The 22,928-nt window shown below is 46.0% G+C and overlaps 5 protein-coding genes across 10 annotated transcripts; 3 read left to right on the top strand and 2 right to left on the bottom strand.

Moving 5' to 3' along the window:
- The first annotated feature begins 115 nt into the window (after window positions 1–115).
- Window positions 116–4,290, top strand: cdc7 (cell division cycle 7 homolog (S. cerevisiae)). Of its 3 annotated transcripts, none has more exons than XM_011616552.2 (12): window positions 116–397; window positions 753–843; window positions 998–1,084; window positions 1,218–1,353; window positions 1,573–1,666; window positions 1,801–1,943; window positions 2,031–2,094; window positions 2,472–2,579; window positions 2,665–2,840; window positions 2,931–3,013; window positions 3,332–3,481; window positions 3,552–4,290. In XM_011616552.2, exons 2-12 carry the CDS (start codon window positions 753–755, stop codon window positions 3,896–3,898), a joined length of 1,479 nt encoding a protein of 492 aa, XP_011614854.1. In that variant the 5' UTR covers window positions 116–397; the 3' UTR covers window positions 3,899–4,290. The 3 variants fall into 3 exon arrangements, with proteins under 3 accessions (XP_011614854.1, XP_029686659.1, XP_011614853.1); XM_029830799.1 differs by having other exon boundaries at window positions 116–686; window positions 2,031–2,331; XM_011616551.2 differs by having other exon boundaries at window positions 2,031–2,331; window positions 3,552–4,289.
- Window positions 4,291–4,331: 41 nt separating this feature from the next.
- Window positions 4,332–8,051, bottom strand: glmna (glomulin, FKBP associated protein a). The gene is made up of 18 exons (XM_011616553.2): window positions 7,797–8,051; window positions 7,514–7,639; window positions 7,330–7,443; window positions 7,140–7,251; window positions 6,782–7,061; window positions 6,603–6,702; window positions 6,301–6,482; window positions 6,175–6,228; window positions 6,033–6,063; window positions 5,862–5,951; window positions 5,743–5,784; window positions 5,575–5,648; window positions 5,407–5,491; window positions 5,227–5,336; window positions 5,077–5,140; window positions 4,865–5,000; window positions 4,711–4,781; window positions 4,332–4,634 (listed from the first exon to the last, which is right to left on the bottom strand). The coding sequence occupies exons 1-18, from the start codon at window positions 7,833–7,835 to the stop codon at window positions 4,545–4,547; spliced, it is 1,800 nt and encodes a 599-aa protein (XP_011614855.1). The 5' UTR covers window positions 7,836–8,051; the 3' UTR covers window positions 4,332–4,544.
- A 334-nt stretch (window positions 8,052–8,385) lies between these two features.
- Window positions 8,386–13,705, top strand: rpap2 (RNA polymerase II associated protein 2). The gene is made up of 12 exons (XM_011616554.2): window positions 8,386–8,681; window positions 8,883–8,928; window positions 9,020–9,134; window positions 9,525–9,623; window positions 9,723–9,788; window positions 9,857–9,945; window positions 10,025–10,060; window positions 10,198–11,002; window positions 11,122–11,228; window positions 11,389–11,469; window positions 12,056–12,124; window positions 13,333–13,705. Exons 1-12 carry the CDS (start codon window positions 8,654–8,656, stop codon window positions 13,499–13,501), a joined length of 1,710 nt encoding a protein of 569 aa, XP_011614856.2. The 5' UTR covers window positions 8,386–8,653; the 3' UTR covers window positions 13,502–13,705.
- Window positions 13,706–14,063: 358 nt separating this feature from the next.
- Window positions 14,064–17,397, bottom strand: gfi1aa (growth factor independent 1A transcription repressor a). 3 transcript variants are annotated; one of them, XM_029830800.1, is made up of 7 exons: window positions 16,373–17,397; window positions 16,106–16,295; window positions 15,807–16,010; window positions 15,162–15,568; window positions 14,908–15,045; window positions 14,662–14,827; window positions 14,064–14,582 (listed from the first exon to the last, which is right to left on the bottom strand). In XM_029830800.1, the coding sequence occupies exons 2-7, from the start codon at window positions 16,215–16,217 to the stop codon at window positions 14,404–14,406; spliced, it is 1,206 nt and encodes a 401-aa protein (XP_029686660.1). In that variant the 5' UTR covers window positions 16,218–16,295; window positions 16,373–17,397; the 3' UTR covers window positions 14,064–14,403. The 3 variants fall into 3 exon arrangements, with proteins under 3 accessions (XP_029686660.1, XP_003975774.2, XP_029686661.1); XM_003975725.3 differs by having other exon boundaries at window positions 17,251–17,303; XM_029830801.1 differs by having other exon boundaries at window positions 16,106–16,278; window positions 17,251–17,269.
- Window positions 17,398–20,465: 3,068 nt separating this feature from the next.
- Window positions 20,466–22,899, top strand: rpl5a (ribosomal protein L5a). 2 transcript variants are annotated; one of them, XM_003975699.3, is made up of 8 exons: window positions 20,466–20,624; window positions 20,943–21,012; window positions 21,107–21,222; window positions 21,304–21,438; window positions 21,537–21,739; window positions 22,071–22,248; window positions 22,481–22,569; window positions 22,740–22,899. In XM_003975699.3, the coding sequence occupies exons 1-8, from the start codon at window positions 20,622–20,624 to the stop codon at window positions 22,840–22,842; spliced, it is 897 nt and encodes a 298-aa protein (XP_003975748.1). In that variant the 5' UTR covers window positions 20,466–20,621; the 3' UTR covers window positions 22,843–22,899. The 2 variants fall into 2 exon arrangements, with proteins under 2 accessions (XP_003975748.1, XP_011614857.1); XM_011616555.2 differs by lacking the exon at window positions 20,466–20,624 and adding an exon at window positions 20,708–20,752.
- The last annotated feature ends 29 nt before the right edge of the window (window positions 22,900–22,928 follow it).

Genomic DNA, 22,928 nt, shown 5'->3' with positions numbered 1-22,928 from the left:
ATCATAGCTGAAAGGATGTGGAGAACAAGCGTTTTCAGAGAAACCCACAATACTGCTGTGTTTGGTTAACTCCATAGATGTGATGTGATAGATTAAGTAAATGTTCTAGTCTAAGGCCGGTATTGTTAATTTCAAGACAGTTTAATCTGTCCAATCTCCCTTGTGTTTGCCGACACGTTATTGTTGCCAGCAGACGTAAATCCCGAACTCGTTGACACGCAGGAACTCGCTTCAGCCCCTTTCTGGATCATTTTGTCAAGTCTCGTTTGCTATCGCGATTGTCTCACGCAACGCGAGATTTTGCCGGGCGCCTACGTCACTTTTAGCGCGGAGTTTGTTGTGACACAAAGTTCTGACACTAAAACCTGAAAACGACATCTATTTTTCAGTCATTAAAGTGAGTTTTATATGCGTTTTTTTGCCAGCTGTGTATTTGTTAACGACTTTATAAATTGATTGCCTAAACAAGAGTCACAGTTTATGTCCAACCAGCGCGGCGATGTCTTTTGTTGTAGCTACCAGTCAACATTTGTTAGCTTAATTTGTCCTCGCTGGAAACGCAGTAAGATGCTAATTTGTTTAAAGAATAGATCTCAGTGAAGCTTTTTTTAGTCAAATTTACTACGTAACTTAAAAGGAAGTGAATGTCCATGTGTGACTCGAGTCGAAACTAGTTTCCAAGTCTGGTAAGCCAGTTGTTATAAAAATGTCTTTTTATAGCAAACGTACAATAAATGTTTGACTTGTTTTAGATGGAGCTGTCACCTGTCTGCACTCAAGTCGTCACGACAGACGAAAGCGTTAGGAAATCTAGCAAAGCTCACCAAAGAGGCAAACTCACAAGTAAGCAGCAATAAGTGGCGTGTGAAACACTGTACATGGTGTTATAAATACAGTTATTACCTCGAGGACCCTTTGTGTTTATGTGTGGAATTGATTCGTTAAGTGAACATCTTTTATTTGATTTCATTGCTCTTCTACTCTGTTTTTCCTCCAGGGGATGTGGAGGTAGACATTCAGAATCTTTACAAGGCTGTTCCCCAACTAAATGAGGTCTTCCACATCACTGACAAAATTGGAGAAGGTACGAGATCTGAGTAACACGTCTGAGATGAGCGACTAAAAATGAACTTCTCTTCAGGGTTGATGCATCAGCTAAATACTTACATCCCTGGATTTATTAGCACAGTTGATTTTATCCTTTATCTCTGCATCAGGCACGTTCAGCTCAGTATATCTGGGTGAGGCGCAGATGCAGGATGGGAGAACAGAAATGTTTGCATTGAAACACCTCATCCCCACCAGCCATCCCACACGCATTGCTGCTGAGCTTCAGTGTCTTGCTGTTGCAGGGTGAGTGTTGTGGTGTCACAGAAAGAGTCCCGTGTCACTAATTCACTTTATGGCTCCTGGTTTTGATCATTTTATTCTTTGTCTCATATGACATGTTATCACGGCCAGTGTTGATACACTTTTTTCTCTCAACAAAAAGCCCAAACATCCTCACAGAAGTACAAAAACCCCTTTAAATGAATTCCTTCTCACTACACCCTTTTCCTGTTTACTTGACAGAGGCAAAGAAAACGTGATGGGGGTGACATACTGTTTCAGGAAGGAGGACCATGCAGTGATTGTCATGCCCTATATGGAACATCAAGCTATCGTGGTATGCACGTGGTCACATATCACTTTATTTGGAGCATGTTGGACCTGTTTTTTTTACTGATGATTGCATATATAACACGTCTAGCATGACGTCTGTTTCTATGGTGCTTTAATCAACTAAATTGAATCTGTCAGGACGTCATTGGTTCATTGAGCTTCGAAGAGGTCCGGCTGTATATCTATCACCTGCTGAAGGCCCTGAGGCACATCCACCAGTTTGGTATCATTCACAGGGATATCAAACCAAACAATTTTCTCTACAATAGGAACAGCAAAATGTGAGCAGTGATGGCACTTTCTACATTGAAGTAGTCCGTTTGGTTCTGTATACATGAAAAAAACCCAGTTTCTGTCCTTATGTTCAGGTACGCATTGGTAGACTTTGGTCTGGCTCAAGGCACAGCAGACACCCAGATAGAGCTGCTGAAGGTAGTGAAGCACGGCGCTTTGCAAAAAGGTGGAGGGTCCACGGGGAAACAGGATAATACGCAGCGGAGCAAGGCAGCAGTTAAAGTTCCTCCCAAAAACAGCACAGCGTCGACATCAGCAGCTGGGCCTCGGCAGCAACATGCACCCTCTTCCTCACCTTCCACCGCGTCGGTCAAAAAAGCACATTCCGTCACTGTCACCGTCCCCACCTCCACTTCTTGTTCAAAGCACACAAAGGTGTCTGCACTTTACCGGTATTCTGCTTTATAAAAGAGTGGTTAGAAGGGCAATTTAATGGTGCTGCCTACAAGCTGGGTACTACTGCTGAAGACATGGGCAAAATAAACTGGTTAATTCTGTCTATGCTGGTTTTCCAGGCTTTCACAACCCTGTGTAAAACAGCACGGCCTGTGTTTGGAGAGAGAAACCTGAACAGCTGCTCCCCGGCTCCATCCTCCACTAAACAAGATGCCAGTAAGACTAAGGTGAGCAATTCTCCTGAGATTTTGAGACATGTGATACTGGAGTGATTAAAGGTTGGAGTCATGCTGTTAAACTAAATTATTTCAGCTGGTTAAACCAAGCAAAACGGAGGACCCGGTTAACCGGAGGTACATGTCAGTGAGCAGGGGCCTCCTGATGACCCGGACCCAGAGCAGCAGTCAGAAACCCCAGAGGAGTGTCCAGCAGGGCCTCACCTGTAACTGCTACATGACTGACCGGGTCTGCAACATCTGCCTGTCCAGGTAACCTTTACACACATAAACACCTTTCATTTTCTCTTTTTTTCAATCTGCGTCGTTCCAACATCTTTAATTTTGTTTTTATGAATGAAGAAAACAGCAGGTGGCACCCAGAGCAGGAACTCCTGGATTCAGAGCACCAGAAGTCCTCACAAAGTGCCCAAACCAAGGAACAGGTTAAAATCTCAACCCTCACTCTTCTACATTATATATAACCTCTCACAGTAAAGATGTACCGTATTTTCGCGACCATAAGGCACACTTAAGTCTTAAACTTTATCCAAAATGGACGGGGCGCCTTATAATGAGTTCCAAAATCTAGCATGCATGTTTTAAGCTAGTGTAGTGGTATGTTTCACCATGCCCTCGCCCTATAATCCGGTGCGCCTTATGTATGTGCTAAGAACAGAAATAGCACCGTAACGGAGACTGCGCCTTTAATACGGTGCCTTTACCTGTCGCTCCTGCTGGTAACTGATCGTCCTCTCCTCCAGCCATTGATGTGTGGTCCGCTGGTGTGATCCTGCTCTCCCTGCTCAGTGGTCGTTACCCCTTCTTCAAGGCCAGCGATGACCTCGTCGCTCTCACTCAAATCATGACCATCCGAGGCTCCAGGGAAACCATCAGGGCTGCCAAGTCATTCGGTGTGTAACCCATCCCAGAGTTCAACTGGACAAACCACCCGTAATGAACCCGTTTTTAATCTGACTTCAGGTAAAGCTGTGGTGTGCAGTTGTGAGCTGCCTCAGCAGGACCTCAGGACGCTGTGTGAGATGCTGAGAGGGCGGAGAACGTCACCAGAGGTCAAAGTCACACCAGCTCCTCAAGCTGGTAAAGACATCGGTTCCAAACTCCATGACATGCCAACATGTATTGACAGTGAAAGGTCGTTTGAGTGGGACAGAGATGAAGCCGGTCCATTGGTGGAGGAAGAGGAGGGTGGCTGGGACAGGGTTCCTGATGAGGCCTATGACCTGCTGGACCGGCTCCTGGACCTGAATCCAGCCACTAGAATCACAGCTGCCCAGGCCCTGCACCACCCCCTCTTCACAGACTTGTAAAACCCTTATAGTGGCCTTACTTTAACACCTCTGTTGGCAAGAGAATCATGCTTCCAATCTTCAGGGAAGAGGAGGAAATTTACATGTCTGAAAGGAAAAAAACTGGGCTTCTGCGTCCAACATTGCCTTCTAATCTTTAAGAGCTTTGCACCAAATGGTTGGGTGTGATGAATTAGACAAATAACAAGGTTTAAAGGTTTAACTTGTATTTATTAGTCTTGCTATTGTTCAATTGGATCCATAGATTAATAACCTGTGTCACCATTAAAGCATGTCTTAATTTAAAGGTAAATATATCTGACATTTAGGTAAGAATGTATGAACATGTTTGTTATTTTCTATTAATTTATTAGCTTTTTTTATAATAAAGAGAAGAATTTAATTAAACAAAAGGCTCCTTTGATAATAAAAAATAAGTCACCTCACAGTTCAGAAGATCAATATTACATTCTTTATTTCCAGAAGAATAAAGGTTAAGTTGAAAACAAAAGATGAAGAACAGCAGATCGTGCGAGTCAATAAGACTTTTGCCTCTATTCAGTTTCCAAACGCGTGAATTCAAGGTGGGTTTTGGGAACCGTCTTTACCTCACAGACTCATTCTGGATTTCAACGAGTCAGAACCCCTCAGCTATGTTCCTGACTCTTCACAGGTTCTCCTTCCCCTCTGTCAGTTCTTCTATCCGCACCAGCACACTCTCCATCATGTCGAACACGTGCAGGGCCATGTGCACTGCCTGGAGCCACGGAGCCCAAATCAAACGGGTCAGCGGAGGGAAATCTCACAGTCGGGTGGATCTAAAACGAACTCACCTCAGCCCGGGACGCTGAATTCAAGTTAGGCAACTTCTCATTGCCGACTGTGACGGAGAGCAGAGAATCGTCTGTAAAAGAGCAGGTGAGGACGTCATCATGAGCAGCATGTGGCTCCAGTGGGACGCCACAGAAACTGGGACGATTATCTGACCCTTGGCGCCGCTCTTCTTGGCCTCCTGGGTGTTGTGCAGCTCCATCTTGTAGTGCGCCCTCGACATGTTCACTCCAACACGCAACGGCTTGATGAAGGTATCCTCAATCTTAGAGAGCTCAGTCCAAATCCCGGTCTGCGAGATCCCAACACAGGAACGTGAGCCCGGGAGGTCAGAAACACGGCATCACGGGCTGCAGCGGAGAACTCACCTGGTTCTCTGTCACTTTGTCTCTGATGACGAGGTAACGCAGCAGGTTCAGAGACTCCATGATTCTGTGGCATAAATGTAGGCAAACCAATCACAACGAGGTTACCACGGTGACCGCCAAAAGAAAACAACCCGTCTGATAGTTGCTAACCTGTCCAGGTAGAGCAGGAGATCCGTCTCTGGGCCGTCTGGGAGCGAAAGAACCTCCCGCACCAAAGGCAGCAGGTGAACACCCTTGAACCAGGCGTTGCCGTTACCTGGCTGAGGACAGAAGAGGGCGGAGGCTTCAGAAACAGCATTTACAGTCGGTATTTCAAAATGCCCCCCTCACCTGCAGGGCAAAGTCGATCTGATTCTTGATGTTTTTGATGATGTAGCCCTCTATCCCCGAGTGATGGACGGTATTAAGCATGTACCTGAAGCACAACCACCATTTCAAGCATTATGGAGCATACAGTGAGGATGCTAGTAGCACTAAAGGAATCATGTGGCCTCTTACTGGAAAAGACTGTACTTTGCTTCGGTGTCGTATTTATCTATGCTCATCTGGAACACCTTCAGCCCTCGGCTCCTCTGTTGACCAAGCAGTCTTTGTTTTAGGGGTTTTTTGCAGTTACTTCTCAAGTCGCGCCACATTTAAGTCAGTAAATTCTCCTTGAACGCTTACCAAATCATGATCCTGGCACAATGTCATCACCTTCAACAAATTCTGAAAGCAGCAAAGAGAGTGAACAAATGCAACATAAATGGTGCATCGGCGGGCTGTTGGGGAGTGAATGTGTTCACCTGCGGGACCTCCAGGAAGGTTCCAACCTCCAGCAGATCAGCGGGAAGACAGCCGTCCTCCACTCTCACTAGACTCTTCTCATACAGCTCCTGACCACAAACACAGACACGTGTGTTCTAACTCCTGTTTTTTTCTTACACATTAACTCAGGCTGATAATCATGTCCCCACCAGCCCTTTGTGAATCCTGGACTCTTCTGTCCTGTCAAGACAGAAGTCAGAAATAACTTAGCATTAGCATGGAGTCCTAGGTTCCTGGACAGGTTGCTCATTCAATAAATCAGAAGACATTTAGGAATTAGACATTGTTTACCTGGACAGGAGGAAGCACACGTGCTCCATATTAGCCCGCAGAATGAAGACAGGGCTGTAAAGACAGCAACATTAGCAACTTTAAAGCAATGGGATGCTGCTGTCCTGGCATTCATCGCAGTCTTACCTGAAGACACAGGGGAACGTGTCAGCAGCCTGGTGATTGACAAACACAAGGTGTGATAAACACGCCAGAGACTCTTTAGGATAACGCACATCCTCCTCCAGGAAGCCCGGAACCTGTTTCCTTTTCATTATAGGCTGGAAGACCAGCTTTGGGAGGGACTCTCCGATAGCACTGAAGATACTCTGTAAAAACCAGGCAGACGTGTTCCCGCCGTTCTCAGACCTCACAGCATCAGTTTAATGAGCGCTAAAGCCATTACAGTTACAAGACAGCATCTTCTCAGAATGAGCATGATTTTATACCAAAATTTCCGCTGCAAATTCCCTGAGAGGAGACACAGGCAGAGTGTCTACATCCTTCAGTTGTGCCTCCAGCAGAGGGTAACTCAGGGTCCTCATACAACTGCAGGAAAAGCCAGCCTCAGCGTCAGTGTTTCTCGACAACGCCGAAGCTACAACACGTGAAGCGATGGCCCACTCACAATTTCAGCAGTTCAGTCCGCAGCTCTTCCTCGTTGGTGTGCTGGTCACCTGCCGCCTTCAGATCACTTCTCACTTTGCTATTCAAGGTGTTTTGTCTCGCCTCCTCAACAAATGGTCGGACAAAACTTTTAAGATCGGTACAACACCGGCAGAGCATGAACACATCATCCTCCTCTTGCTCCTTCGTGTTTGGTACAGGCAGTTTAGCCACCTGGTCCAGGACAGAAGACAGGGTCATGCCCAAGGACGAGGCCTTGCGACTGCCGAGGGACGTCAGCACTGGGAAGTGATAGGCGAGAGGGAAATGACATTACTTTGTCAAGCATCCCGTGCTGCGGATTTAGAAGCATGCTCTACCTGTCTGAAGTGGGCTCAACAGCAGACGGAAGCTCTCTGCTATGGTGATCGTATGGTCGTCTTGCTCCAGTTGTTCCAGAAGGCCAATCAGCAGCTCTTTGGGTCTGCATGTCTGGAAAGTCACAAATGTCACAATTTCTTGTCGATTCCCACTTGGATCAGATATTTGTAACGCTACCGGCAGTAATACCTGGAGCAAGTGGTTGAAGATGGCCAGGCACTGAGAGCGGTTTCTGTCCTCTTTCTTCAGAAGAACCTGGAACAGTGGTGGCAGCAGATTCCAGCCCATACATCTTACAATGTCCTACAGAGAGAAACAGAAAGACCTTATCTAGGGCCACTCTGACAATGTGGCCTAAAACTCTGCACTGTACCTGATTCTTTTCATCCAGGACTATACTAAGGACCTGTGCACTGTTTCCTTCCTCGATGCAAGTCCGCCCAGCAACCGTGAAGAGATCATAATCCTTCGAGTTGTAGCCGTCAGCAGGCAGAGATTGCTGTGTGAACATGGTGAAACATGAACAATTTGATATTAAACTAGAGTATCAAAATGAGACAACTAATAAACAAAAATTTTAGTCAGGCTTAACAGTTAAATATAATGTGTGTTAATGGTAGCTTAGAGAATCCCCTCATGACCCCTGAAGTACTCACACATCTTTGAACCACATCACTGAGATGCTCCAGAGCCATAATCCGTGCTGACTCAAAATGGACTAACTTTGTACCAAAGCCCTACAAGTTGAGGTACGCTCACGCCACCCCCCACCACAAGGAATTGGATGAAACACCACCTGATGATCAAGGACCTGCAGCACTTCAAACTTTGATATACAAGAACTAGGCCAGAAGGTTTTGACCACACAACTACTATCCCTTTGTAACCACTGCAATGATTTATACTACGCACTAACAACCTTACGTTTATTAACTCTGAAACCTGTAATGCTTTGATCTTCCTCCGCAATCTCAAGACGTGAATAATATAAAAGCCATTCGTTTCATCTATCCGTCCTTACCGAGAGTTCATCTCTGTTAGTACCTGATCTCAACCCGGAACCAGTTGAGCCCTGTCTTTTCTACGCACGCGCCACTTTGCGTCAATTCTTGAAACCGGAAGTGTTTACCAGTTTAGTGCATCCTTATTCTTTATATCGTTACATTAAAACTTTGCAGGGTTTTTTGTATATAATTATTATTTTCGGATACCTGCTGTGAAAATAGTGGTTTGGGATACGTGAACTATAATAACCCATAATCGAACGCATAATTCTATGCTTCTATTTTCATGTAAATCGTCATCACTGTCATTATGTTCTAAAGTTATTTCGACGAAGCATTGTTACGCAGTTTCATATTATTACATTTTAAATAGATCGTTTTGCTCAATCGCCTAAAATGAATAAAGTAATATGATATATGACGCTAATCGTAAGAAGTTTGTCCCTTTGGGCTTTCCGTAGAATGGAAAGGTCATAGGTCAGAGTTGACACTTGACCAAATAGAACAGTATGGATACTGAAACAAGATGTGGAACAGGTAAAATCGTGACTATAACACACGTTATTTCAAGGAATTAATATTTTCTGTCAAGTAAAACGAAAGAAAGTACTAGTTAATGAATGCCGCCCGCTCGAAATATTGTAAACTAGGACTGACTAAACGTCTGGGCTCCGTATTATAGTAAATCTTGTGGGAAGTATTTCAATTTGTGGTTTTTAACTGCGTTTTGCCCTGTAGCTGGAATAAGAACCAAAACACGCAGCACTAAAGAAGATGCAAGAAGGTGTGACTGATTTTTATTTATTTTTTCTTATTTAAGACCATTTATTACGACAATCCCAGTTAAATAAAATAACCCGTGTGTTTTCTTATAGGATGGAGGTTACGAAGAAGCAGATAAAGCAAAAGTCAGAACTGGAGAAAAAAACATTAAGAATAGTGGAGTGTCTCCTGGAAGACGATGTGACAGAAGAGTTTCTCATTGAATCAGTAGGTTTCAGAGAGGGTTGTCTTCTGCATTAGAGAACCAGCAGAGGTTTGGGATAAAGTTAGAGGTGATTTCCTGAGAAAACCTGTTGTAGTATCTAATGTGACGTTATCGCATTGATTCGCTTCTAACACAGTTGTGCCATCTTCAAATGAACATAAAGTTTCAAAATCAAGCATGTTTAAAAGGCAAATTCTTTTATTATTCCATTTAAAACACTATTCAAGACCTAAAGTAGACTTCTTTATTCAGAAGCCAACCATTAATATGAACCCTGCACTTTCAAATATTCCTAGATACTTAAAAAAAAACTTTTTTTGCACACTTTGTTAATGAATAAATTTAGCCTGCAACCACTCTGAGGTGGTCAATGTACTCTTTTTCCTTCACAGGCCCAGTTTATCACTCCTGCTCACTACAAGGATGCCACCGAGGAGAGATCTATCATTAAAGTGTGTGGTTACCCCCTGTGTTCTAATAGGCTGGACAATGTAAGACTCCTGAGAGTAGAGCACATCTGTCCTAATCAGGAACATGCCATGTTTTTCTTGTCTTGTAATGTCATTGTGCTTATATATTTTTTTATTGAGGTCCCCAACCAAAAGTACAAAATTTCCACGAAGAGCAATAGGATATACGATTTAACAGTGCGCAAGGTGAGTAATACCGCCTTTGTTACTCTTTGTTGTAACTGTAGACTATCTGATTTGTGCGTTGTAATTAGTGTTTTTGCAGTAACTTCTGCTATAAAGCTTCCAAACATTTTGAGCTTCAAATATCGAGCACGCCGCTTTGGATGAGGGGGTATGGCAGGTATGTGTGCAGGTACCCTTTGTGTTTATTACCAAATCAGTCAGTACATTTTTACTCACATGAACACTCTCATTTACAGTCCTTCAGAAATTATACTGATGAAGAAAGGAGATGTGTACGTATATGATTAATCCTTCATTTAAATAGGAATATTTTCATTCCTTCCTGTGTTGCTTGCGTATGTTTGATCTTTGTTCTGTTTATTAATGAATGTTATAATAAACTGATGAATTCATTTCCGCATGTGTGCAGCTATAGTGATAGTGTAGGTGAGGAGGTGATGCTGTTAAATCGTCTCCAAGAAAAGGACGTCGAGGACCCTCAACCTGAGCAGCCATGCAGCTCTGAGATGCTCTCTGCTGAAGATGACCTCAATCACAATTACAGTGATCAAGAGCAAGACTTCCTCTCCAGAGTGCTTTCTGAGCCACAGGGGCGCAGGGTGCACTGGGGCAGCCTGCCCACCGAGGCCATAAGCTCGTCCGGGGATACCGGCGTGGAAGAAGTTACATCTGAAATGACTGCATGCACGTTGTCAGGGAATTCTGTTACCCCCCCAATTATGGACTCTGATCCAATGACCTCTCCACCCCCAAATGTGAGTCAATGCCTCCCCTCCCCTATGGATTTAACCAGCCTTAAAATCAGTCAGGTGGGTGTGAGCAAGAGTGGAGCAGCAGGGCTACAAGATGTGCTCAGGAAGCATTCTGGGGCCAAACCTGACTTACTACAACAGAATTTACTCATGTGCCTGAGGGGCACTTTAAAGGACTGGTGTACTGAATCAACTCTGGACTTGTTGTACGGTGCTGGCCACCCACCAGAATCTAATATTTTTACTGATGCTGGAGAAGAAAAAGAGGAAGAGCTGGATGAAGATGACCTTGATGATGATGAGGCAGAAGACATCGATGCCCCAGGGCCGAAGAAAGCTCCCTCTTCGGTGCCAGACTTTGAGACCCTGCGGAAAGACACCCAGGAGTTTGAGCTAAGAGTCAGGGAGTTTTATAAAGGCACCTGGATCCTGCCTGACGAAGAGGAAAAGCCTGGAAGAAGGGTAAGCACAAGAGTAAAAGTGGGTTCCGCTTAAACAAAAAAACATCGTGTTGAGTTTCTTTTTCAACTTCTTCTTTGTCCTGAGATTTGCTGTGTGGCTCTTGTTGGTTCCTCCACCAGGTGACAGCCCAGGACCAGCCAGCAGTGGCCCCAGCTCTGCCGCTGGTCGACTCCCGTGCTCAACACACCATCCAGAAACGGATCACCGTGGAAAAGCTCACGAGCTGGTGCGTATCTCGGTCCATACTCTTTGGCTTTTATGTGTAGATTTGGCTGCATTTATTTTGTCCATTTTCAGTATTTTGTGCATCTGATGAGAACTGTTTAGCGCCACATGATAGCAAATGTGCACGAGCGTCATTAACTGGATGTGTTCGTTCTGCTTAGCCTCAAAAACATCATCGGACCTTTGCAGCTCACCCTGAGCGACATCACCACTGACCTGAACGAGCTGGTCAGGACCTTCAAGTGAGTGCAGCAGCCACACAACACCTTCCTAACTACGCATCTGCCTCTTGCACAAATTCACAGTTTCCTCTTTTTTTGTCGGGCTGAATCGTGTTGGCCCGCTGACGAGGCTCAAAAGGTGTGAGAAATAGACTTATTAACTGTAATTTTTACAACGTCCAGCGGAAGCTTAAAAACGCTGTGTTGATGGTTCCCATCAACGAGTTAAAAAAGCAGTTCTGGTGAAGAAACCACATGAATGCTCAGTTTCAATTAAAATCTCTAAACTTACCAGAATTTAACAATTCCTGGCATAGACGGGCCCCCTATCCCTCCTGGCTCTTTCGGATATTTTTAACAGGGGGTGCTTTTAACTCACTGTGTTTGAGTAAGAGGCCAGCGGACCCGCTTCCAGGAATTCTCTCAGCGTTCACACAGTCCTGTCACACAAACATACATCACTGCTATATTGCGGGAGCGGGTGCGGCGCCGGGTCCGGCCTGTTTTTTTATCAGCTAAAGCCGATCCTGTTACCCACATGCAGAGAGACGGTTGCTGGGCCTTCATGAGTTATGCTCATGTTATTTTCACTTTCTGTCCACCACAGGTTCACCAACAAGAACATCATCCACAAAACCCCCGAGTGGACGATCATAGCCGTCGTGCTTCTTCACGTGTAAGCGTGCGTGTGTTTGTGATGCACTGCGATGCCAGGAAATACACCCTGCCATCGAGTGTGCGTTGAGTGTGACATGAATATCCTAATTTTAGATAAAGTACTGATAGAAATAAACCACAAACATCTGGCTGCTTAATAGCTGCAATAATGCAAATCATGAGCTGGTGGAAACAAGGCGTGCATATTTGATTTAGTGTTAAATCAGGTCGGATTTGCAACTTTATTTTGGTGTAAAGATCCTAAAGAAAGGTTATATGGTGTAAGTGTGTGTGTGTGTGTGTGTGTGTGTTTGGCAGTTCACGGACAGTTCCTTGCTGCTCCCGTCTAAGTACACACTGAACACCTCATGGCTTATCGCCACCTGATTACCTCTCTCCAGATCCGTGAATGGCACCCACACACACACCCACACACACACACACACACACACACACACACACACACATATCAACGCCACACCAAACACACACAACAGAGGGCCTGCAGACAACCGAGCAACAAGGGCACTTGAAAACACCCCAGCTGGGAAAAGCTTCAGCTGACGCCTGACCAGGGCTGATTTATAACCCCCCCCTACCCAGGTTAATATCATAATTTACACTTGATCTTATCAAAGACAGCGGTGGGTGTTGTGGGTCAGGAGGGAGAGAATTATCTTGTCTTGAAAAGTCCAAGTCCGTAGAATTAGAACCCCTTCACTGACGTTCTAAATGGAGTTGACCATGATAGTTTCTGTCAGATACTGGAGCCGCCAGAGTTTCTGTGAACGTTTCCTTTTCATTTCAAACAGTCGTCCTGTCTGGGGATCATTGAAGTTGATATATTAGAAAAGATTTCATGACTTGGTTTTGGCCTCTCTGTGGGTCCACCATGAATAATTTGGTGTGCTGTCTTATCTGTCTGCTGTGCGGCAGCTGTGGTGCCGGTCGGGCCTCTTTTGTTCAGGCCGGCTGAATAATGGATGCCCCCTCTGCAACATTAGACCCTGGGGTGAACTGGAGATTAAGTCAGCAGTGCACCTCCACACAGGTATACAGGTCAGGTGAGAGGGGAGACGGGGTCTATGGAGGCGGCTTTACAGGTTAGAGATGAGTTATACACTGGAGCTGCTGGTTATGGAATTGAACTCAAAGCAGGTCAAATCAGTGTCCTGTCGTGTATTTTAGTTTAGGTTTATGACTAAACTGAACCATGTTGTGTTTCAGGTTGTCAGCAGTGTCTCCGCTTGTACGAGAAGCTCTGGAGGCGCCGGCATTTGCACAGTATCGGAACACGCTGATGAAGGATCTCGGCCTACGGGAGCAGGACCTCCTGGATCTGGTCTGGGTGTTTAAAATGCCCCCCCACATAAAAACAAGGAGCCGAAATGTATAAAAATGGACCCGAGCTACATTTTTCCCCCGTTTTATGACTCTGTGCAGTTGTTCATTAATCTGATGCAGGGTGGGGTGAGCAGATTTCACTTCATGTACACAATCTGTGGCGAGATGTGTGCAAATCACATCCTTGAAGTTTTAGGACCACGGCTGTTTGACTGCTGCTCCAGACAAATAAATCACACCCAGCTTTTCTCAGCGATCATGTGGCCACCATGATTATTGCCGCCTTTCTGTTGTCATAAAAAGGGACACGACTTCTCTCGACTTCCTTCACATGGATATTTATGGTGCCATAATGTCATTTGTTATATGGGTATGTTAACAAGGCCAGTGTGAAAATATTTGGTTTGGACCAGGTGGCGCACGCAGCGAAACGTTTTTCTATTTAACAGCGCTGATATAACCGTGGGCTGTCACGCAGACTGGGGGACGTGATTGATGGGCGGCATGGCTCAACACAGCTTCTCGTTTTTCACAACGGTGCCAGCAGTCCGGGGAGCCTATCGGCAGAGAGTGCTGTACATCTTATTAAATTAAAACTTTTAATTCACAATAGATTTTTTTTTTCTTTAAACAGAAGGACGCAGTCTCCTGCAGTTAATAGTCCAAGAATGACAAAAATTACATTGGAAAAATGGGTCTTCTTCTCAGTGCGAGGGTCATTTAAGGTCATAATAATGCATTTCAAAGTGATAAATAATAATAAACAAAGTTTACAATTGTACTTAGTAGACACAGTTGATAAATCCAACTTTTTAAATAATCAGCTAATGGAGGGACTATTGTATAATATAATAAATAGAAAATGCAGTAAACAATAGGATCAGATGAAACGCGGCCTCCTGACGCGCTCTCGAGTCTCGGGCTCCGTGGAAAGCGCAGAAATCCGCGTCTGCGTCATTTCAGTCCGTGTTGGGTCTCCTTGTGTCTCCGCAGGTCCACTTTCCTCTGAAAGCCTTTCCCGCAGAGGTCACAGCCAAAAGGTTTGAAGCCCGTGTGCTTCCTGCTGTGCGTGATGAGATTGGAGCTCTGGCTGAAGGCCTTCCCGCACACCTGACACTTGTGCGGCTTCTCCCCTGCAGCAGTAGTGAGACGTTGCGGTCAACTTGGAGCCGTTTTACGCGCAGCGGCACAACATCCTGTGCGGAGTCTCACCTGTGTGGATAAACGTGTGTTTCTTCATGTCTGACTTCTGGTGGAACCTCTTCCCGCAGTACTGGCACGGATAAGGCCGAGTGTCCGAGTGGATGAGCAGGTGCGTTGAGAGCGTGGAGGAGCGCTTGAAGCTTTTCCCGCAGATTTTACAGCTGAAGCTCCTCTCCTGTGAAAAGGGCGTGCGCGGTTACGAATGTAGGCCGAAACCCCGTGAAGTGGCTCTGGGCCTGCTCAGACGGGGCCTACCTGAGAGTGGACCGCTCGGTGCTGATCCAAGCTCACGGCGTGTCCGAAGGTTTTCCCGCAGACTCCGCACTCAAACGGCCGCGTCCCACTGTGCGACCGCCGGACGTGGACCTCCAGTCCATGAGGTGTGGAGAAAACCTTTGAAATACCACACAAACCGCATTTTAAATCAAATTCAAAACAAAAGTGCTACTACTTTCTATGAATTAGTCTAATTTCTATTTTATAAAAAAAAAAAAATCCCTGCGCCTCACCTTGCAACATTTAACGCACTTGAAGGAACCACTCGACTCAAGATTTGAGCAAATAAAGTCACTCTCGGGCTTTATTTCCGGTTCACGGGTGTTCTGTTTTACATCCACATAGAAATCGTCTCCGGGCCGCCTGCTGCAGATCGGATGAGCCGTTGAGGAAAAGTCCTGGTAGCAGCCCGACACCGGAGCGCGCTGTGCGTAAAGCGCCTCGGCGGCTCTGTCCTCTGCGCTGTAGACACCGGCGGGTAAGCGAGCGCCCCTGTGGCCCTGTAGGTGGGGGTGGAACGGCCTCTGGACAAGCCTTCTCAACTCGGAGCTGGAGTGCGTGTTCCAGGGGTATGGAAACAGAGGAGGGATGTTGAAGTTGGTGCCAGTTTGCGCTGCTGGAGTGGAGCATTTCTCTGGATCTGGAGGTTAATTAGGAGTCAACAGTGGATTTTTAGCCACTTGGTTTATGGCTGATCTGTACGTGACGTGTTACAAATAGAACCATGACAAAAATGCACTTTTCTAACTCAACTCAGTATTTAAAAGTGGGTAAAGACTGTCAAAATATCGACAACACATATGTCCCGTCGCATGGGGTAACATTTGTCTGGAAATTAAAGAACTCTGAATAGAATTAAATTAGTTTTGTGAACTGACCCGGTGATGAGGAGGGGGACGGGGGGCGCCAGAAATCACAGTCGGAGGATCGGTCACACACGCTGCCTCCGCAGCTCAGCGGGGAGCTGGAGGTCAGCGAGCACGGGGACGGGAGCCGTGACCCAGGGGACAGTCTGTCAGCGCCGGCGGTCACATCCACCAGCGGCACCGGGTCAGGCGCGAGCTCCGTCTGAGATTTGCCCTCTGCGCAAACACGGAGACGTTACAGCTGCGTGGCTAACTCCCACCTGCTTGGTTTTTCCTTTTTGCCGCATAATTACGCTCATAAACGGACCCACCTGCGCAGGCGTGAGCCAGAATAGCGTCCAGTGCGCTGCAGTCATCGTCGGGGTACCGGGGCAGGTGGTAGCTGTGGGCCCGTTTGCTCTTCACCAGGAACGACCTCGGCATGCTTCGGGTCTGAAATCCTCCACTTCACTTGACTCCTTTCTGCGCCGCGCTGACTTTATCTCTTGACAGATTGGAACACTATTGGTTGACAAGCGAGACCGCGTTGGGATTTTTGGCAGGCTATTACGCATGTGCAGAGAAGCTGGATCGTTTACCAGGTGTCGCGGGGCAGGTGGCCAAAAGTAGGTCCGTCGACCCAACCCCCCCTGACCCCACCTCCAAAGGACCCCAGCAGATAGCCCCTTGGATTGGAAAGCTCATATTGTATGTCGTTACTGGTATGGAACCAGTTGTAACTTCTGTTTTGTTTTTGTTTTTTTGCTTTACAAGTAGTCATTTTAATAGGATTTCAATCTAAAAGTGCTTCTGAATTACTATTTTTCTTTTAAAATTTAATATTGAGCTTCTTTTGTGACAGGTTCAATAACTTTCAACCGTGACTGCACGGATTCCACAGCAGATGTTTTTATCCGGTGTTTTGCTGCGGATGGTTCCAAATCCGGACGTGTGTTGGAATCATTTTAGCTGGGAGGAACGTAATGAAGTCTGTGTGGATGGTTCCACGGACAGCCCGTTAGGCCGTGATGATAACGACCATTTGTCTGACTAGTTGTAAAACGATCCTGTTAACGAGACGCACACGGCCGGTCGGCACAACAGCCTGCTGGTGGGGAGCTGAAGTATCCATTTCCAGATGCTTCAGCTTACAGAACTGACTTCAGCCTTATTGTTCTACATCATTAAAGCCTCTGCCGGGCTCGCATAGATCCAGTCCAGCTCTTCGGGGACGCGCAACGAGTAGAAAATTGAAGCCGATAAATAAAGTCGGCGCAGAAAAGAGTTAAAGCTTTTAAAAATCTTTCACGCTCAAATCATAGCGAGGTTTCGGGGCTGCGCTCAAGGTCAGGCTCAAAGCAAAGCGCCATCGATTTGCGCGCAACGTGGGAACCGGGTTTGTTTGATGCACCTGCTGCAACGGTAGTTACCTGCAAGCAAAGGGCAATAAAGCTGAAAACACATGTCCCATACTCACACATGCACACATGCGCCGCGCTTCTGACCGGCTCGGATTCTGCAAAACTCTGCGCGCACAGCTTCTTCCCCTCCCTCCCTCCTGCACGCAAAGTTTCCACTTTGAACCCTCTCACAAATCCGTGACTGTTTCATTACAGTCAAATAAACGCCGATCACATCGATTATCCTTCATTATAAAGAATTACAATCAACATTTTTCTTTAAAAGTCACTGTTTTGCGTTTCATTTGCTGAAAATTCCAATGAAAATACAATCGGACATCATTTCAGCTCATGTCTGCCAAGCTTTGCATATAGTAACCTTCTATTTATGTGCATTCTGTTCAAGGTTTTTTTTAATGATCTTCATTGCTTTGAGCTGTCGTCTCAACAGCAACAGTGCAGTGAAGTGAATTTCAATATAGTGAAATGGAAGTTACATTAAAAATGTTCCATTAATTAATAAAAAATAAAAAAAATCCCCTGATGACACTGTGATCAGTGTCACACTGAAGTGTGTGAGAAGACCAGCGTTGAAGTGACAACGTTCTCACTCAGGGTCACACACAGACTGAGAACAGGAAACCAGACTACGTTGAGGAGACATTATCTGTGTTGCCACAGCCTCCTCTTTTGTCCTCTGGTTCTCTCACTCGCACCACCACCGCAGGTCTTGATTCTCACTCGGCAGCTCTGACGTGAAGTATGTGATTGAAATAGCAGCCCGGCGATCGCAGCCGAGGGGCTCGGCGAGCACCTTTTGACTTTAGTTCTTCCCGGCAGCAGCCGCTGAACATGCAGATTGAAGTCGTGGGGTTAATTAAAGACTTCTGCTCAGCCACACGGTGGCTTTATCAAGCTCAGCGTCGAGTCAGACAGCTCATGGACCGTGTTGTTGATCTCCGTGTGTTTTAAAAAACCCCAATGTAACATTTACCACGTGTGTGTGCACTGACCAGCAGCTGATCGTTTTCCTGATTCTGACTCGGCTTCAGTCTTGATTTTTAGCTACATGTGGCCAGGCGGCTGAAAACGCAGGTCATACCAGACACATGGGGGGGGGGGGGGGTCGTGTAAGCAGGCGTTGGTAGTGAGACGAAACCACTGTACGAGGCTCTTCAGGCTGGTTGACATTTAGAAGTCGATCAAAGTCAGGGTCCTGAAGTGTTTTTAAAGATGGTTTTATCGAGTTATCTGAGAAGCCGTGAAGAAGAAGGGCTGAGAACGAAGGTTCGGGGGCCAAACATTCGTCATCTTCACAATCTGACGTGTGTACAAAATTCAAAAAAGCAGGTTTGGATTCTCACTTCAGCACAAAAGGCTCGAAAAGTGATTTTTAAGATATGAAATCTGTGGTCTGTGACGTTTCATGCCGAGTGTGGCTAAACTGACTCTGACAGTTCCTCAGTTCTGCCTTCGGTCCCGTTCTTTCCTCTTCTCCTTCCATCTGTGCTGGCATCTCAATGAAAACCACATCACGCTATCTCATCCACTCACTGGTTCCTTTGGCACCAGGACTAACCACAGTCTGACATCCACGTCCCTCCCTCTGTCTATCAACCCCCCCCCCCCCCCCCCCCCCCCCCACCCCGGCTTCAAAATGATTTCACTTCTTTTCCCCTGAGGTGGACTGCAGACGAGCGGTTGACCCAGTCCCGTCCAGCTCCGCCAAGCCCGACTGCAGCCCACAGATATGGCGTGAGTGTGGACACACTGGATGATTTACTGGATGCCGCCGACCGCAGGACACTTGTGTTTTTGGTCGCACACAGGTCCCTCCAATGCTTTCTTTTGTCTTTTGTTGCTGCCCGTTGATTTACGCTCCTCGGTTGTGATGAACGTTCCGATTTCATGGATGGATGATTGGTAGAAGTAGAGCAAAAACCCTCATAAGTGAAAAACCGAATTCCTGTTGAGACACCAAGAAAGTCCTTTTAAATAAAGAGGAGGAGAAAGTCTCATGCTAAAAGTAAACAGATGCTTGGATTTATGCTCCGACGCCCCACAAATCACCCCAAATCAGCAGCTCGCAGTGTTTGGAACCGGCCTGTTTCTGGTTGTAAATTTCCTCCCGAAGCGCTCGAGAATCTCATCGAGGACGTTGGTGCGTGGATGTGGAGAAACCTGCTCACAGCTTCCTGGTCATTGTGTCTCCACGCACATCTGGGGGGAGCGGGGGCAGTTGTAAAGGTCAGAGTTCAACAAACACCAGCCAAAATAATGTGGCGTGTTTGGAAAGCACATATGACATGTTTCCTGCTCCTGGTGCTGTTACTTGAGCTTCTGATGTAAGAAACAAATAAACAACTTAATTATTGGATCCTTTTCCCATGTGAAACATATTTTGTTACATACTGGGGACTCGCTGGGACCCTAAACGGGTATCAGAGATCGTGTATGGAGATTGTGAGATTATTATTATAGACACGTTAGTGGGAATTGTGCGTCCACCTCACTTGCTTTCAAGCCACGTTTTGTTTCTAGTTCAACGAGCGCGACACAACAGCTTGTTGTTTATTCAGTTACGACGTAGCTCAGGACAGCACCATCGTCACGGACCAACGAGCTCCCAGTGTCCCACACCTGCCCACACCCTTTGACCCCAGTGTAACCCGAAGATAATGGACGGTTGCTCCTTCATTGTGAAATCAGCTCAGCAGAAACACAGCTTGAGTGCCGTTCACAAGAGTGACTTTGAATTTTCTTATCAAACATTTGAAACATCAGCACCAGGAGTGGCAGTCAAGGATATCTGCCGCTACCAGAAAAGCAGAAGACTCTGGTTCCTTTTTTCTTAAGTGGTGGTTGATTGGGTTAAGAGATAGATGTACATCGAACTACTGGTTCATCAATTCTCTAAAAAAATTGATGAAGAATTTTTTTCAAAACAAATCATGTCAAACTGACAGTTGACCATTTCACCATTACAAAGAAAAGGAACAACTTTGCAACACACTTTCCCCCTTCCACAACAAGGATAGTAAAGTTATATTGTCTTGAAGCACATCCACACAAATAGTGATACTTTTGTTTACATCTAAGGGCAAAAATGCCAGTAAATCACTCATGTACAAAATGTGTTTAAAAGATGTCTGTGTACTTTATTATTATTATTATTATTATTATTAAGGTTCGCAGTATTAGTTATTGGCAGTATTAGTTAGTGGCCTCCTTAAATGTAAAAGTAATTAACTTAAATAAAACGAGACCTGTGTCGCTGTATCTGTCTTTGCTGCCCCCTATTGGTTAGAAGCGACGCTGCAGTTGCCATCCGGTGCAGCAGGTGGCGCTGCTGCCTGTGAGCAGCCCGGCAGCTGCGCCAAATTTGCCAAGTCAGCTTCCGCTTGTTGGCAACGTTTCGCTCATAGGAAGAGAGTTAAAGTGCCCTAAAATGGTGAGTTAAATGTTTTGATCCATACGGATTTTGGATAATCTGCGTCTCAAGAGGAAAGACTGACGCGAGAAAAGCGTTTGCGGTGTTTTGAGAGTCAGATGTTAGTGGATGTTTGCCTCCGTCTGCCGGCGAGTTACCGAGTTCCAGCGTGGCGCTTCCATTTCTGATTAAACGTCACATCAAGCGTGTAACATGTCGAATTATAATAGCTAAATATTAATAATCGCCCTATGTGACCATGTCAACCACAGGCCAACATTGATCCTTCATTAGCGCAGGTTTCCTGCAGGAGTGACATTTCCGCTCTTTTCTTGTCAGGGGTTCGTTAAAGTGGTAAAAAACAAGGCTTATTTCAAAAGATATGAAGTCAAATTCAGGAGGAGGAGGGGTAAGAAAGCATTTTATTTTTTCCAAATGTGAATGCATCCATATGTGCATGCAATTGAATGGCGTCAGCGATCGTCTTTACTTTCATCCTGCAGAGGGCAAAACGGACTACTTTGCCCGAAAGCGGCTGGTTGTGCAGGACAAGAACAAGTACAACACACCCAAGTACCGAATGATTGTGAGGCTCTCCAACAGGGACATCTGCTGCCAGGTGAGGGACTCAGAAACCTGAGTGAGGTTCGTGCAGCAACATGTCAAAAATGTCCTGACTCCGTGGCTGGTCTTGTTTCAGATTGCTTATGCCAAAATCGAAGGAGACCATATTGTGTGTGCAGCTTACTCTCACGAGCTGCCCAAATACGGGATCACCGTGGGCCTCACCAACTACGCCGCAGCGTATTGCACGGGGCTGCTGCTGGCACGTCGGGTAAGAATGACCAAACTTAGCCGGAGTTCCTCTACTGACGCCATGTCGCTGGTCTTCTGCAGTATGTGATGGTAAATCGCCGTCTCCTGTCGTCTTAGCTGCTGCACAAGTTTGGAATGGAGCAGGTGTACGAGGGCCAGGTGGAGGTGACCGGAGAGGAATTCAATGTGGAGAGCATTGACGGCCAGCCAGGTGCCTTCACCTGTTACTTGGATGCAGGTCTGGCCAGAACCACCACTGGGAACAAGGTCTTTGGTGCTCTGAAGGGAGCAGTTGACGGAGGCCTGGCCATCCCTCACAGGTCAGTTATTCATGCCTTATTTGGCGGAGAGAAGTTTAGCAATGTTTAAATATGTTTCTAGTAACATTTGGTTCTTCTTTCCTTCTTGATGATGATACAAAGCAAGCTGAGCAACATGTAGTTGGTCCTTCATTTGCATTAGCTGATGTTTACTGTCCTTTTCAAGACGGGGCTGAGAGAAGTGAGATGAACCAAAACTAACACGACACGACTGAATTTTAACTTATTTAAAATAATTTTATTACTGAAGGGAAAAAAACAACAAACTGGATGGAATTGGTTTTGCCTGATTTTGTGCCTAAACCTGATCTGTCTCTCCCTCCTCTCGCAGTCTGAAGCGCTTCCCCGGTTACGATACAGAGAGCAAAGAGTTTGACGCAGAGGTGCATCGCAAACACATCATGGGCATGAACGTGGCCGACTACATGTCTTACCTGATGGAGGAGGACGAGGACGCCTACAAGAAACAGTTCTCTCGCTTCATCAAGAACGGTGTCACTCCGGACACGGTGAGATCAGTGTTCTGATCTGTAGGCACGACATTCTGGTCTAAAATTTCTGTAATTCTGAAGCCGTCACCATAAACGAGATTATATCTATAGTTTGATCTGGAGGTTATTGAAGCATGCCTTCTATTTCAATTCAAGACAGCTTCCTGTAAAGGGAGGGAAAGTCGAGCAATCAGATGTGATTTTCTGAATGTGGTGAGAACATTTTAAACATCTTTTTTCCCCCCTTCAGGTGGAGGAAATGTACAAAAAAGCACACACCAGCATCAGGGCGAACCCCATACACGAAAAGAAACCCAAAAAAGACGTCAAGAAGAAGAGGTGAGTTAGGAATTCCCCATTTTTCCCCAATTAAAACAAACTTTAGCAGCGTCGCGCTAAAGTCTTAGCGTAGTTGACCCAAAATGAGGGATGAAGAAATGACACCCAGCACTGCGCCGACACACCGTGCTGAATGTTAATGGAGCTGCTGTGGCCTCTCTTCCGGGCAGGTGGAACCGTGCCAAGTTATCTCTGGCACAGAGGAAGAACCGCGTCGCTCAGAAGAAGGCCAGTTTCCTACGAGCACAAGAGCAAGAAGCAGGCGACGGATAGGGGCTCTGTGCAGCGCCAGGCTGCATCACAGACAAATAAAATTTATTTCTGACACAAGTTCCTGCCTCCGTCGGTACTTTGCTGCA

The sequence above is a fragment of the Takifugu rubripes genome, chromosome 22, assembly GCF_901000725.2.
Source record: "Takifugu rubripes chromosome 22, fTakRub1.2, whole genome shotgun sequence".
NCBI lineage: Eukaryota > Metazoa > Chordata > Actinopteri > Tetraodontiformes > Tetraodontidae > Takifugu > Takifugu rubripes.
Note: the sequence above shows the minus strand (reverse complement) of the source record. Positions and strands in the feature narration are given on the sequence as shown.